Below are 15,055 nucleotides of genomic sequence, written 5' to 3' on the forward strand. Positions count from 1 at the left end.
GAGATAAGGAATTCTTATAACAATTATTAGAGCCTGATGACTTCAAGGAGTTTATTCTTTTGTAAGAAACATGCCCATTTTCATGGAATCCGAAAGATGTTTAAATATAATGTAATATAAGATAGATAATAATAATAATAAACAATAATCCGTCTTGTTTTGCATGCGTTTAGTTTTTAACGCGCATGTGAGTATTATTGCTTTTGCTGCTTTTCTCTTATAAAAAAAATGTACGAGACGACCTTCCTCTAGCGATTTCACCTGTGTACTGACGGTGATAATATTGACCGTATAATAGGGCGCTTCAGTACTTGTGATTCGCGTGGATCGCGTGATTCTCGTATCATCAATAATACTGACGCGTGTAATCTACGCCATTGGATCCAATCTATCAGTAAATGTCAAAAATCTATGATCAAGGAAGAAATTAATCATATGAATCATATCACACATTATCCAATATAATTGACTCAATGATCTCGGATCCAATATATATGATAATCTAATATCCCCTTAGTGCTTTTACCTTACTTAATACTTTTATATCGTCTGTCAAGAAAGTGAAGAAATTAAAAAGTGGCAACATCTTAGTTTCGTCCCTTTCACCCTAAAAAAGGGTCTGACACTACGATGCTGCCACTTTTTAAAAGTTGCTTTAGGAGGAAATTTTTTGAAAAGTTGGCAACACTGGTCGCGGCACGGCGAGAAATTAAAAAGTGGCAACATAGTAGTGTCATCCCTTTTTTCACAAGACTGATTTGAAAGAGATGACCATGGAGGTTTAATCTGTGGGGATGACACTACGATCATTGAGGTACTATAGACTGGAGAGAGCCTTTAAAATATATCGGTGTATAAGCGTCAAAAGCGTGTAATGTTATGTCCTACTTACTAGGACATAACAAAGGAGTCGGTCTGCATATTTCATGTAATAAAAGTGGTTTTTAGTGAACATGTAATGCTATATATTGTTGAGTTTTGTGGTTCCGCTAAAAAATAAACCATAAGAATGTCTACGCTAAAAAAAATCACACGTGAATTTAACATTAAATACGTAAGTTTTGAACAACGTTTTTGGGCTTTTCAATCGGTATTTTTGTAAGCTAAAAAGATAATTTATAAGTTTATTAATCCCTTATTCGTGCTATGTAAGGCATTAGTGCTAAAAATGTCACATCAATTAAAAATTTGGCTATAAAAATTGCATATCTTTTTACGTGTGTTTACGGATTCTCATAACTTGAACTATAGTTAATCGATATCATGAACTAATTGACTTTCTTTCCTGTATCATAAAGTGCTTCGAAATAATCGACAAAAAGAAATATTTAAAAAAATAAACGCACGCTACTTGCATGAAAATAAGCACAAAATGGCCACGCGATGACGGGCTAAGGCGGGCGCCAGACGTGTGATCAAATACGCAAATTCACTAAGTGTGGCACTGACATTCGCCTATTTGTGTAAAGTTATTGCTGGCATTTTCCTATTTGTGCAAAGTTTGCTCAAACTTTGAAGCCCATGTCTGGCGCCGGCTTAAGCGGGGAATTCACTACCGGGCTGCCCGCGGGCCGCCCGTCTGGCACAAGTCTGCCGCTTGCCCCTATTGAACACACACAGAACAGGCAAGTCAGTCGAATAGATAGAGAGCTGCAGCTCGGTCGTGGACTCATGAACTCGACATTCTTTTTAACAAATGATAGATCAGCATCGGCATTGATTTCTTTGGATTTTTCAATAAGTTCGCTGTACGTAGATCGGTGTTCATGTAATCCTTGCTTTCAACTTTCCATAAACAAGGATGCGACCGGTAAATGGAAATAAACGAATGTCAAAATTGTTTTTGTTGGTTTTTCTTAAGTTTAGTGTTTATATTGTTTACAATAATATGTTTCAAAATAATATTTTAAGTGCACTCTAGTCGCTCTCCAAGGCGCAAATGACGACGGGCCGCCCGTTGAGACCATTCATGTACAGACTTGCCCGTGCCCGCGCAGGAAAAATGCGATCTCGCGGGCAGGCTGCGGGCACAGGCCGGCGGGCATGTCTGTGGCCGTACCTAAGAATTGACGAGCAGACATGCGACAGACCTGCCCGTGACGGGCGGCCCGTAGCGGGCGGCCCGGTAGTCAATTCCTCGCTTTAGACTATATTCTGTCTACGCTGTTTATGAACGTGGCGAGAAAAGGAACCAACGCTTCTATCATACAAAAACGTCATTTTTGACAGTTCTCTTTACCAGCAGCGCTCATTGATTGACATTGACACATTCAATTAAAGCCTTGTCGAACTGTACTTAAATATACTATAATACTTTATCTATGACTACGATGCTGCCACTTTTTTATTTCTTCACTTTTTTGACAGACTATAACTCAACCATTTGGCTCTGTGGCACTCTCTTGTCTTTGGAGCGTAGATAACGCATTATTTTTTTCGTACAAGAATACGTGAACAAAATAAAACTTATTGAGTTTGAGTTTTTGTTATTATTAAATATGCTTTAAAGTTTAATGTGAATATTTATACTTAGATAGTAGAATATTGATTCATTTAAAATTAAAAAAAAAAAACTTGTGTGGGTTTGTGAGGTCCTGGAAGTTAGCCCCCCAATAATTTTTTTTTGTAATTTTTTGATTTTTATACTCGTATATCGTTTGTTCGTCGTTTGTTCGTGATTGTTCGTTATAAATAATCGTTTGTTCGTTACTAGTTTATTTAATAAAAAATGTTTTAAAATATGATCTTAAGTTAGCCCCCCCATTCTAATTTTTAATGAATTTATGTTAATATTGAATTATAAATATTCATTAATGTTTGTTCGTCGTTTGTTCGTGATTGTTCGTTATAAATAATCGTTTGTTCGTTACTTGTTTATTTAATAAAAATTAATTTAAAATATGATCTTAAGTTAGCCCCCGCATTTAAAAATTTTAATAAAATGTCAATATTGAGTTTTAAATATTCATTAATGTTTGTTCGTCGTTTGTTCTTGATTGTTCGTTATAAATAACCGTTTGTTCGTTACTTGTTTATTAAATAAAAATTAATTTAAAATATTATGATCTTAAGTTAGCCCCCTCATTCAATTTTTTAAAGAATTTATGATATATTGAATTATAAATATTCAATAATGTTTGTTCGTCGTTTGTTTTTGATTGTTCGTTATAATTAATCGTTTGTTCGTCACTTGTTCATTTAATAAAAAATAATTAAATATGCTCTTAACTCTTAAGTTAGCCCCCGCATTTTAATTTTTAATAAATTTATGTCAATATTGAGTTTTAAATATTCATTAATGTTTGTTCGTCGTTTGTTCTTGATTGTTCGCTATAAATAACCGTTTGTTCGTTACTTGTTTATTAAATAAAAATTAATTTAAAATATTATGATCTTAAGTTAGCCCCCTCATTCTATTTTTTAATGAATTTATGACAATATTGAATTATAAATATTCAATAATGTTTGTTCGTCGTTTGTTTTTGATTGTTCGTTATAAATAATCGTTTGTTCGTCACTTGTTCATTTAATAAAAAATAATTAAATATTATGCTCTTAACTCTTAAGTTAGCCCCCGCATTTTAATTTTTAATAAATTTGTGTCAATATTGAATTATAAATATTCATTAATGTTTGTTCGTCGTTTGTCTTTGATTGTTCGTCATAAATAATCGTTTGTTCGTCACTTGTTTGTGTAATAAAACTTAATTTAAAAAAATCTTCTTAATTTAGCCCCCCGTTTTAAATTTTAATAAATTTATGTTAATATTGAGTTATAAATATTCATTAATGTTTGTTCGCCGTTTGTTCGTGATTGTTCGTTATTAAATAATCGGTTGTTCGTCGCTTGTTTATGTAATAAAAGTTAATTAAAAATATCCTTTTATGTTAGCCCCCCAGTCTAATTTTTAATAAATGTATGTCAATATTGAATTGTAAATATTCAATAATGGCCGTGTTCGTCGGCGTATTTTTGGACAAACCTTTTATTGCGCATGTCCAAAAGATGTCATGGCAACGCCATAACAAGTTGCTGGTCAAGTCGTAAACAACGTCTTAATTGTTTATACATGATTAAAATAATAAAAGCTAAACATAAATACATAAGCCTAAATTGTCTAAAAGCCGCAAAAATAATTTATTTAACACTATGATAGTGTTTGATTATTTTATTTTGGAAAATATGGGTATGGATCACTTGGAAAAATTTAAAAATTTAATTGTTTTTTTTAATGAAATAAGAGGGCAAACGAGCAAACGGGTGACCTGATGGAAAGCAACTTCCGTCACCCATGGACACTCGTAGCATCAGAAGAGATGCAGGTGCGTTGCCGGCCTTTTAAGAGGGAATAGGGTAACAGGGGAGGGTAGGGATGGGAAGGGAAGGGAATAGGGGAAGGTAGGGAAGGGAATAGGGTAGGGGATTGGGCATCCGGTAAACTCACTCACTCGGTGAAACACAGCGCAAGCGCCGTTTCACGCCGGTTTTCTGTGAGAGTGTGGTATTTCTCCGGTCGAGCCGGCCCATTCGTGCCAAAGCATGGCTCTCCCACTGGTTTGTTCATTGTAACGCCACCAACAAATTGCAATTGGGTTAAATGTCAAGTCGTAAACAGTTGTCGTTGCCATGGCATGACATGATTTGGACATGCGCAATAACTAGGTTTTGCAGCGAATGCGCTAAAAATTACGCCGACGAACACGGCCAATGTTTGTTAGTGCTTAAAAGACGTTTGTTCTTCCTTCTTTTTTGTTTAATTAACAATTTTTATAATTATTATTTTAGTCTGGCTTACCCAGCATAGGTATATTTCGACTGGCAACATTATTCTGAAGTTGATCTTTGTCGTCTATGGTCATTGGATTTCATGATTTTGATACTTGGGAATAAGGTAAGGTTATTTAAATATTATTATGGTTATTATTTTTTACGTCTTTACTTGTCTGTGGCGCCTTGAGCGGGTTTCGCCACAGGCAGAGGTTTCTACACGCCCAGCATACACTAAAACTGCAATTTCATGTTCCTTGGTCTTGCGGAATGCGTTATAAAGATCTGAATCATTTTTAAATTAAATTTTCTACCTAGAAAATAGTACTTTTGTAATATATATTTGTCGGTATAATGTTATACAGCCGGTATAATTACTGAGATACCTATGTTCAATAGATTTTGGGTCATATTTTAATAATAAACCACTATTTAGCGAGCCAAGAGTATTTATTTATTTATATAACCTTATAATATTATTCACAAAAATAATATCACACAAGTCACGACTCTCATACAATTATTTTAAATAATCAACGTTATAAGTACAGCGGTTCTAAAATGGTCACATTTAGCAATTATTCCTCTCAATCAATTCAGCAAATGAATTGTCAAAACTGTTAAACTGACAAATGTCAAATCAACTACAAAGATACAGAAATGAATTGCAAGCAGAGTTGCATTTTGCGATTTTAGAAAAATGAATCATATTATGATTCATATCATGATTCTTCAAAGCGACCATTTTAGCCTTTTTTGCTAGCTGTCTTGCTCTACATAAACGGGTTTCAATATGATAAATATGTAAGTACTTACAAAAAAAGCACTGCTATTTTTGTACTTACATATTATTCTTTTTTTTTCACAACATGTTTTGGTTCTTTTAGAATATTTTATTTTTTATTTCTAAGTTTTTTTTTGTTATTCTTATGCGTATTTTATGTGTTTTTGTTACGATAAATTGAATAAATTATTCTTATTAATACTAGTGATGACAACCAATAACGATTAAGCGGTCATTTGCAAGTTACGTCACTTTATAGTTTGTGCGTTCGATATGGGTGACAGTTTTCATGTTCCTTGCTACAGTTTTTTTTACAAGAAAACAAAAAAAATCAAAATGTAATAAATTATATTCCATCTACAAAAACAAATGTTTCCTATAATTGTAAATAAATAAAAATGAAAGGATGCTAAATGCCAACTTATTAATAAAAATTATAAATATTAACTGTGACATAGGAGTATAAAATTATTGTTACGAAAACATTTGAAAAATGTCATAAGCATGAAACGAAACTTATGTCAATAGAGATTGACTCTGTTGAATTGAAATCAAATCGATATAAAAGGGCGGCTATCTTAAATCGCCGGCACCACTGAAATGTCAGTACGAAATCGATAATTTCGATTGCAATTCCTTTACGAAGTGATTCGATATTTTTAAACTATCGATTAATTTTTGTTAGGTAACTTCCCTACTATTGTCAATTATAATGTGTCACGCATATCATCATAAAACGCACAAACTATAGTTAAGCCCAGTATTCTGATATATTATGATCATTATTTCCTTATCTAAAATTAAAGTAAAAGTCACATCAAAATAGCAATTAAAACATTTTAAAATCGATTCATCATAAAACATGCGATTTAAGTATATTAATTAATACTTAGTCAATAATAATAATAATAAATAGGTTAAATATCTTAATTAAGAGTTAATTAAGTTACACGTGGGAGAGCCATGCTTCGGCACGAATGGGCTGGCTTGACCGGAGAAATACCACGTTCTCACAGAAAACCGGCGTGAAACAGCGCTTGCGCTGTGTTTCGCCGAGTAAGCGAGTTTACCGGAGGCCCAATCCCCTACCCTATTTTCTTCCCTACCCTCCCCTATTACCCTATTCCCTCTTAAAAGGCCGGCAACGCACTGGCAGCTCTTCTGATGCTGCGAGTGTCCATGGGTGACGGAAGTTGCTTTCCATCAGGTGACCCGTTTGCTCGTTTGCCCCCTTATTTCATAAAAAAAATTAGTATAATGCAGCAACAATGTAAACTATCCAGCTAAAATGTCATAATAATTGATTGGTATAAAAAATAAAAAATAACACAAAAATTCATGTACAAAATTAATAACAATTAAAATAGAATTAATTACATTGTCACATCAATTAAAAATACAAAAAAAAATCAATATCAATGTCTACAGAACAACAAAAATATTAAATTATGTTACTAGAATAAATATTGTATATATTACCGTTAGAATGCAGAATACGTTAAACTGCACATTACCTAGGTAATCTGCAGATTCCCTGATACCATCTTTCCATTTTTTCTATCGAGTGAAGTTGATGATATTGTGTAATGGAATATGAATTCACACACATCACATTCATGGAATATGAGTTAACACATTTAACTGTTAGATCCTCACTTAGCTTAGCTCCCCATTTCTATTATTGCACATGCACATGAAAATGAAACGAATATGTCTATTCTAAACAGCTGTATCGCCATTACTTTTCGAAGAATAGTTTTCATCAATTTCAATTTGAAATATTTCCAAATTCAATTAACCAAAAGAAAAAAACATAAACCAACTTACAAAAAGAAATGAAATCCAACTAAAAATATTTTCATGTAAAAACTAAAAATGTTGCCAAATCGAGACGATATAGTTCGTGGTGTCAAAAAGTAGTGAGATCTCATGTAGAGCCAAGTTTCTATTAAGTATTTTGCCGCGACTTATGTGTAAAATGGTTTTTAGATTTAGGGCTGAGTAGGTATGTAAGGTTAGGAACTTGGCTCTATATCATGATCTCGCTACTTTTTGACACCACGAACTATATCATGGTTTCGTCTTGAAATTTTTTTTACATGAAAATGTTTTTGGTGCGATAATAATTATTATTCTAGGACATAAAATACTGCGTGGGGCTCAACTCTGGTACTAATATATACCGATTCGAGTTTCGTTGACAAATCATTATATATTTGCCAATTACCTCCTAGTCGCTGGCAATAAGCAATGTAGAGGCCTGTGGTATACGCTGCAACTCCAGATATTCTAAAAATTTATTAAAATTAATTAATTTGATTCAAAACAATAAACATGAAATTGCAGTTTTAGTGTATGCTGGGCGTGTAGAAACCTCTGCCTGTGGCGAAACCCGCTCAAGGCGCCACAGACAAGTAAAGACGTAAAAAATAATAACCATAATAATATTTAAATAACCTTGCCTTATTCCCAAGTATCAAAATCATGAAATCCAATAACCATAGACGACAAAGCTCAACTTCAGAATAATGTTACCAGTCGAAATATACCTATGCTGGGTAAGCCAGACTAAAATAATAATTATAAAAATTGTTAATTAAACAAAAAAGAAGGAAGAACAAACGTCTTTTAAGCACTAACAAACATTATTGAATATTTAAAATTCAATATTGACATACATTTATTAAAAATTAGACTGGGGGGCTAACATAAAAGGATATTTTTAATTAACTTTTATTACATAAACAAGCGACGAACAATCGATTATTTAATAACGAACAATCACGAACAAACGGCGAACAAACATTAATGAATATTTATGACTCAATATTAACATAAATTTATTAAAATTTAAAACGGGGGGCTAAGTTAAGAAGATTTTTTTTAAATAGGTTTTATTACACAAACAAGTGACGAACAAACGATTATTTATAACGAACAATCAAGAACAAACGACGAACAAACATTAATGAATATTTATAACTCTATATTAACATAAATTTATTAAAATTTAAAACGGGGGGCTAAATTAAGAAGATTTTTTTAAATTAAGTTTTATTACACAAACAAGTGACGAACAAACGATTATTTATGACGAACAATCAAAGACAAACGACGAACAAACATTAATGAATATTTATAATTCAATATTGACACAAATTTATTAAAAATTAAAATACGGGGGCTAACTTAAGAGTTAAGAGCATAATATTTAATTATTTTTTATTAAATGAACAAGTGACGAACAAACGATTATTTATAACGAACAATCAAAAACAAACGACGAACAAACATTATTGAATATTTATAATTCAATATTGTCATAAATTCATTAAAAAATAGAATGAGGGGGCTAACTTAAGATCATAATATTTTAAATTAATTTTTATTTAATAAACAAGTAACGAACGAACGGTTATTTATAGCGAACAATCAAGAACAAACGACGAACAAACATTAAAACTCAATATTGACATCTTATTAAAATTTTTAAATGCGGGGGCTAACTTAAGATCATATTTTAAATTAATTTTTATTAAATAAACAAGTAACGAACAAACGATTATTTATAACGAACAATCACGAACAAACGACGAACAAACATTAATGAATATTTATAATTCAATATTAACATAAATTAATTAAAAATTAGAATGGGGGGGCTAACTTAAGATCATATTTTAAAACATTTTTTATTAAATAAACTAGTAACGAACAAACGATTATTTATAACGAACAATCACGAACAAACGACGAACAAACGATATACGAATATAAAAATCAAAAAATTACAAAAAAAATAATCTTGGGGGGCTAACTTCCAGGACCTGGGTTTGTGGGGTAACATTTTGTCCTGAATTTGGGGAATTTGACAATGATTTCTGGGGAAATATGATATTTAGCATTGGCAACCCTGCTAACGTCATAAAAAAAATTCTGTTTTCTTTTCTACGCTAGAAGTGTGAGCTGCGTTCATAAAATTATATATTACAATTTTCAACAAATTCATTTGAAATTAGCTAAAATGCAGAAACTATTTGTAATCCTTCTTATTTCTTTCTCTACGTGTTTGAGTACAGCGACAGAACCGCCAATCGCACAAGGTAAGCTTAGATTTATACATCAATTGCGTTCTATTGAAATTTTGTCTATTAATTACAGTTCCAAGAAAACAAGTTCCATGTTCCACATTTTACATTAAACATTTCATTTTATTGCACAATCGTATAATCTTATGATTGAGTTTAAAAAATATGCGTTTTCCTACCGATTCCCTAAATTATTATTTCGAAAATACGTAATTTTACCACTTTTTAAAACAAATTTAAAGTAGCCGCCATCTTTATTTAACGAAAAACAAACGAACTAAAATGTTAAATTTAAAATACCATTTCAATTGGATTAACATTATTGAGGGGATAGAGGCAAAATATTATGTAGCATTCATTATTATAAACTTCTAGATGACGCCCGCTGCGTAACTCTGTTGCACCAAAATTTGTTTATCGCGCGGAAACCGTACATTTCCCGGGATAAAAATATCCTATGTCCTTTCTCGAGACTCAAAGTAGGTATCTCCATGCCAAATTTCAGCAAAATCTGTTCGGCGGTTTGGGTGTTAAGAGGTAACAGACTGACATACACACTTTCGCATTTATATATAACACAATTTCGCATAAGTAAGTATATAAGTCTTCTAATCTATGAAAATACAATAACACACAAATTAGTTCTTCTAGAAAAATCTAGAAGCACACACCACAGTTAATTTCCGTGTGTAAACACAAAAAACTGCTACATAGCAACCTAGAATCCTTTCCACAGTTCGCTATCAAACAATTTCTATGGAAATTTATACATTGCTATGAAGCCCTCTGTACACATCGGACTACCACATTGAGCCAGCACATTGGGCTAACAAACTGGGAGCGAAATTCCGTATTCTATGCTTTTGCCCAATGCTATGCTGGCTTAATGCATTGACTCAATATGTACACTGTACAGTCACATTTATAAACATACTAAAAACAGAAAACTTGGTCACCTACTAATAAGTATGTAGTAGGCATCAAGCCAGCACAATTCAGGTTTTTAAAACAAATCCTACAATTCAGGTTTTTAAAACAAATCTGCTGGTAGGTACAAACTAGTAGGTTTATACCAGCAGATTGGTCTTAAAAACCTGGGTGAAACATACACCAGTCAGGACTCAGGAAATGTTTGGTAATAATATTATAATCTAATTTGATTACAAAATACAGTCATTTTGTTGAAGGAAACCTTCGTACTTCATAAATCCATTTCCCCCTATTACACATTTTTATTGTCAATTGTGTAGGTTAAAAAACTCATAAGATAATGACATTGTAATTATAAATAACAACGGATCTATCAATCAATTGTATTACATTGTAGAAATAAAACATAATATGCTGATAACGAGGCTAACATACTGATAGATGGCTATTTATGAATATACAGTGTGTTAGTGTAAACGCCGTTACCCTTGAAAGAATCAAATGAGCCCGTCAAAATGAACAACTTTTTCTGTGAGAACAATTCAACGCTGGGAACTCAATAGAAAAAGTTGTTCATTTTGACAGGCTCATTTGATGGTTTCAAGGATAACGGTGTTTACACTAACATTTTGTATATATGTCGCAACCGACTGCTTTAAATAGCAGTTCAATCAAACAGCTAGCCCTTTGACTGAACAACGCCATTCAATCACATGGCTATACGTCGTTTAGCCGAATTGTTGACTACAACATTCAACACTACAGCTAGACGACACTTAGCCAACTAGTTTGTTTTTGTTTTGGCGGGGGGTATGAATAATTATTGCTATTACAATAAAATACAGTACTAACTGTAGCAAGCAGTCAATACTAAAGTCAAGGATTAAAAGAGATTACTTGGGATTTATAAATTGGCTTAGTAGAATACTCAGTAGAATGCTTCCTCTATTATGAAGACTTCAAAATGTAGACTTCAAACTTACATCCAAACAAATATGTATGATTACAGAAATTGATCCATAGGCAGATGCCGGTTTTACATTATCTGGTCAGGTTAAAATATGTACAACCTACAATCAACCAACTGACCTCAACTAACATTTACTTAACATAAACCTGACCAAATAACATAGGGCTATAAATTATTATGTTTTGGACTTTTGAATTTTGATTCCGAATGTTGAAAGAACATACTATAAATGCACACGGATACAACTAGCTATATTACTGTTTTTATGTGAGTCTATCATAAGACCATACATGATACAAACAATGAATATCTCATATTATATTTCATTTGAAATACATTTCTAATGTTAATGTATGCAAATATATATTCCCATTAAATTGTATAAACTGTTTGGAAATAGAATAAGGTTTATAATTTATTCAATATTACCTGTTTGGTGATGAGAAAGATTTTATGATTTATGCGCCCTGATAAAATTAACTCTTAAAACAATTTTTATTTCTTCGGAAAACTTAGTGTTTTTACAAATAAACTTAACTAAATTGTTACTAGAAGCCATTGAAAAAATTTCGCAAATCGTTAAAAATTAAAGTGTACAAAAAGTTTGTAGTAATTAGTATGTATAGAGAGAATATAACACTTAGCGATACGCCTATGAAACTCTTAGCGATATGCCTATACCACTATCATTACTTTACTTTCATATAATTTTAATACTTTTTAAGTTTAAGACACATTCATCTCTCTTCTCAATCCATCACATTCATATTTGTAGTAAGAACTTAAAATCTGTGCTAAATTACAGATGCTACCAAGGCTCCATTGCTAGAATCTACCAAATCTGAAGTTACTGTAGTGCCAACTGCCACCCCTGTAGTTGATAAAAAGGCGGCTGAAGCATCAACTAAACCAGAAGCATCTGTTACACAAAAAGCAAACATAACTGAGGCTCCGAAAGTGCAAGAAAATGCCACTCAAGCTCTGTCCACAAACCGAACCGCCACCAAGACTGAACCAGACAACAAAACAACCGACAAGAAAGAGGAAACACCCAAATCTGATTCAAAGAAAGAGGACTCTCAAAACACATCTGTGATCCCAGCTAAAGAACAGACTCCAAAGAGCGAAGAAGCCCCTGCCCCTCAAGAAACTAAACCAAAGGTTGAGCCGGTCCCACCTAAGAGTGATGTGGCTCCCAAGAACAGCACAACAACTACTGTAGCTCCCAAAGCTGACGAGACACCTGTACTCCAAGCTAGAGGGTAAGTTGCGAGTGTCATTGGCGACGGTAGTTGCTTTTCTTATTTGTTGCTTTCCATCAGGTGACCCATTTGTTTGTTTGCCCCCTCATTTCATACAAAAATATTTTAAAGCTAATTTTTATTTTAAATTCCTCAGTTTTTGCTTGTTGGGTTTGTTTTACTGAAGCTATTATATTATATTGTGTAATGAAATTGCATTGGTTATCAAACCACTGCAATATTCATGCCATTTCTTACATTACATACATTTCTAGAATATGTTTTGCACAGCAGATAAAATTATCTGTAAATACTTGTGAAATGTTTAATGGAACAAGTTGTTATGTAAGCCTCGTTGTAAACAAATTATTATGGAGTTATTATCTAATTGAGATAATTTAAGGCTATGCAAGTCAAGTATGACTGTGCTAAGCTCTTTTAGCTACTTTAAAACACTTTTACTTCGGAATGTACTTGTTAAACAGATTACTGTAGAATTTGCAAAGAGCAATTGAAATAACAAAAGAAAATTAGGAGCACTTCCTAATTTTCTTTATATCTGTTAAGAATCAAGACTCAAAAGAGCCTGTTTTCACCAACAGTCTCCTAACATGCGAGTCAAATATCTCTTAAAACAACGACATTTAAAAAAAAGTAATGTTTTGCAAAAGTTCTTACGCCCTAAGGACGAACATGACACACAAAAATTCGTGAAATCTTGAAGGATATGTGCCCTTAATGGCCGCTAGGGGACCACTTAGCGTTAGGAGGTGGTTGGTGAAAACAGGCATAATAAGTTTCAAACATTAATATAATTTCATAGACCACAAATTTTACTTTTTTAATATAAATACACAGAGTATAGATAGAATATATGTATGCTGACTTCACAACCCCTATTGACCGATGTCGTCATAAAATGTTTAACCATTTTAATGTGTATTCAATTAACATAATTTTTTGTTTTAGGTTCGACGGTCCCAGTTTCATTGGTGGCATTATTTTGACTCTGGGTCTTTTGGCTATTGGGTTCATGGGCTTCAAATACTACAAGAACCAAACTGAGAGAAACTATCATACTCTCTAAGAATCTATTTTAGTTTGTAAGTGCACATATCTGTTTTATTTTAAACTGAAGGAAATTTACTTTTGAAATTATTTTTGCTACTTTTTTTATTTTAATGTGCACTGTATTTTCTGTTTGTGGAGTCAAAAACAGGGTTCCTTCATAGATTCTAAAAGTTTTTGTACCTAATGGATACTTTTTCGAATTTATATCTCTTAAGTCTCATTTCTCGTAGTTTTTAAGTTAAAGTTTCCAATGTATGTGCATTTGTTTCTTTTTTTCTTTGTACATATTTAAAATGTTATATAATTGTCTGAATATAAGAAATGCCTAATAGTATATAAATTTGATATTATATACCTTTATTGGTAGGTGTAAAAGAATTAGAATTTATTATTTGTTTTCAAATTTTATAGTATATTATGTGTAAAGAGAGAGTGCAATTTTTGGCTTTGGATGTTTCTATATTAAATTTTCTGTGCCATGTCTAAAACACCTGGTTTCCTTAGACTTTGATATTTCACTTTGCCTCTACACATTAGATTAAGAACAATGTGATAAATATTGGTTTGGCACAAACAAAGTAGTCGGAACACCTATTTTTATTGCAAATGCTTGATCTGGAATGGAATCTCGTTTTTAGGTTTGTGCTAAACCGATCAAACATTTTTCATGGTTTTGTAAACTTGGGAAAGATGATTCCATCCTAAAGTGCTCTTAAATCTGGTCTATATGATTATATCAGAAGTGTTACTCCCGAATCACCGTCGACAGCTAATATGAATAAAGTATATTAATTAAATTTTAGCTTTTCTTTTTAGATTAGATTTCTTTAGCGATCTGGTAGTTGTGCCCCAGTAAAATTATGATTATGATAGTACTATTCTTTTAAAATTTTCTTAAATTACTTAGGGGGATATTAGATTATCATATACATTGGATCCGAGATCATTGAGTCAATGATATTGGATAATGTAATATAGACTTAAGATTCATTTCTTCCTTGATCATAGATTTTTGATATTTGCTGAGAGATTGGATCCAATACGGTCATAGAAATAGGTGTTGCCAGTTATTTAATATAAAAAAGAGTTTTTAATTTCTTGTTCGTTAATATGTTTCAACTAATGTAATGTAATTATTTTTCTAATTATATACTTGGATAATCTTTCTGAAATAACAAAAAACAAGCCATATTAAAAAAATAA

General features: G+C 32.1%; 1 protein-coding gene across 1 annotated transcript; it reads left to right on the forward strand.

The window, feature by feature from the left end:
• The first annotated feature begins 9,488 nt into the window (after positions 1–9,488).
• Positions 9,489–14,649, forward strand: LOC121733710 (surface protein-like). Its single transcript, XM_042124055.1, has 3 exons — positions 9,489–9,655; positions 12,346–12,802; positions 13,751–14,649. Exons 1-3 carry the CDS (start codon positions 9,577–9,579, stop codon positions 13,866–13,868), a joined length of 654 nt encoding a protein of 217 aa, XP_041979989.1. The 5' UTR covers positions 9,489–9,576; the 3' UTR covers positions 13,869–14,649.
• Positions 14,650–15,055: the final 406 nt, after the last annotated feature.

This window comes from Aricia agestis, chromosome 14 (genome assembly GCF_905147365.1).
Source record: "Aricia agestis chromosome 14, ilAriAges1.1, whole genome shotgun sequence".
In the NCBI taxonomy this organism is placed as follows: Eukaryota; Metazoa; Arthropoda; class Insecta; order Lepidoptera; family Lycaenidae; genus Aricia; species Aricia agestis.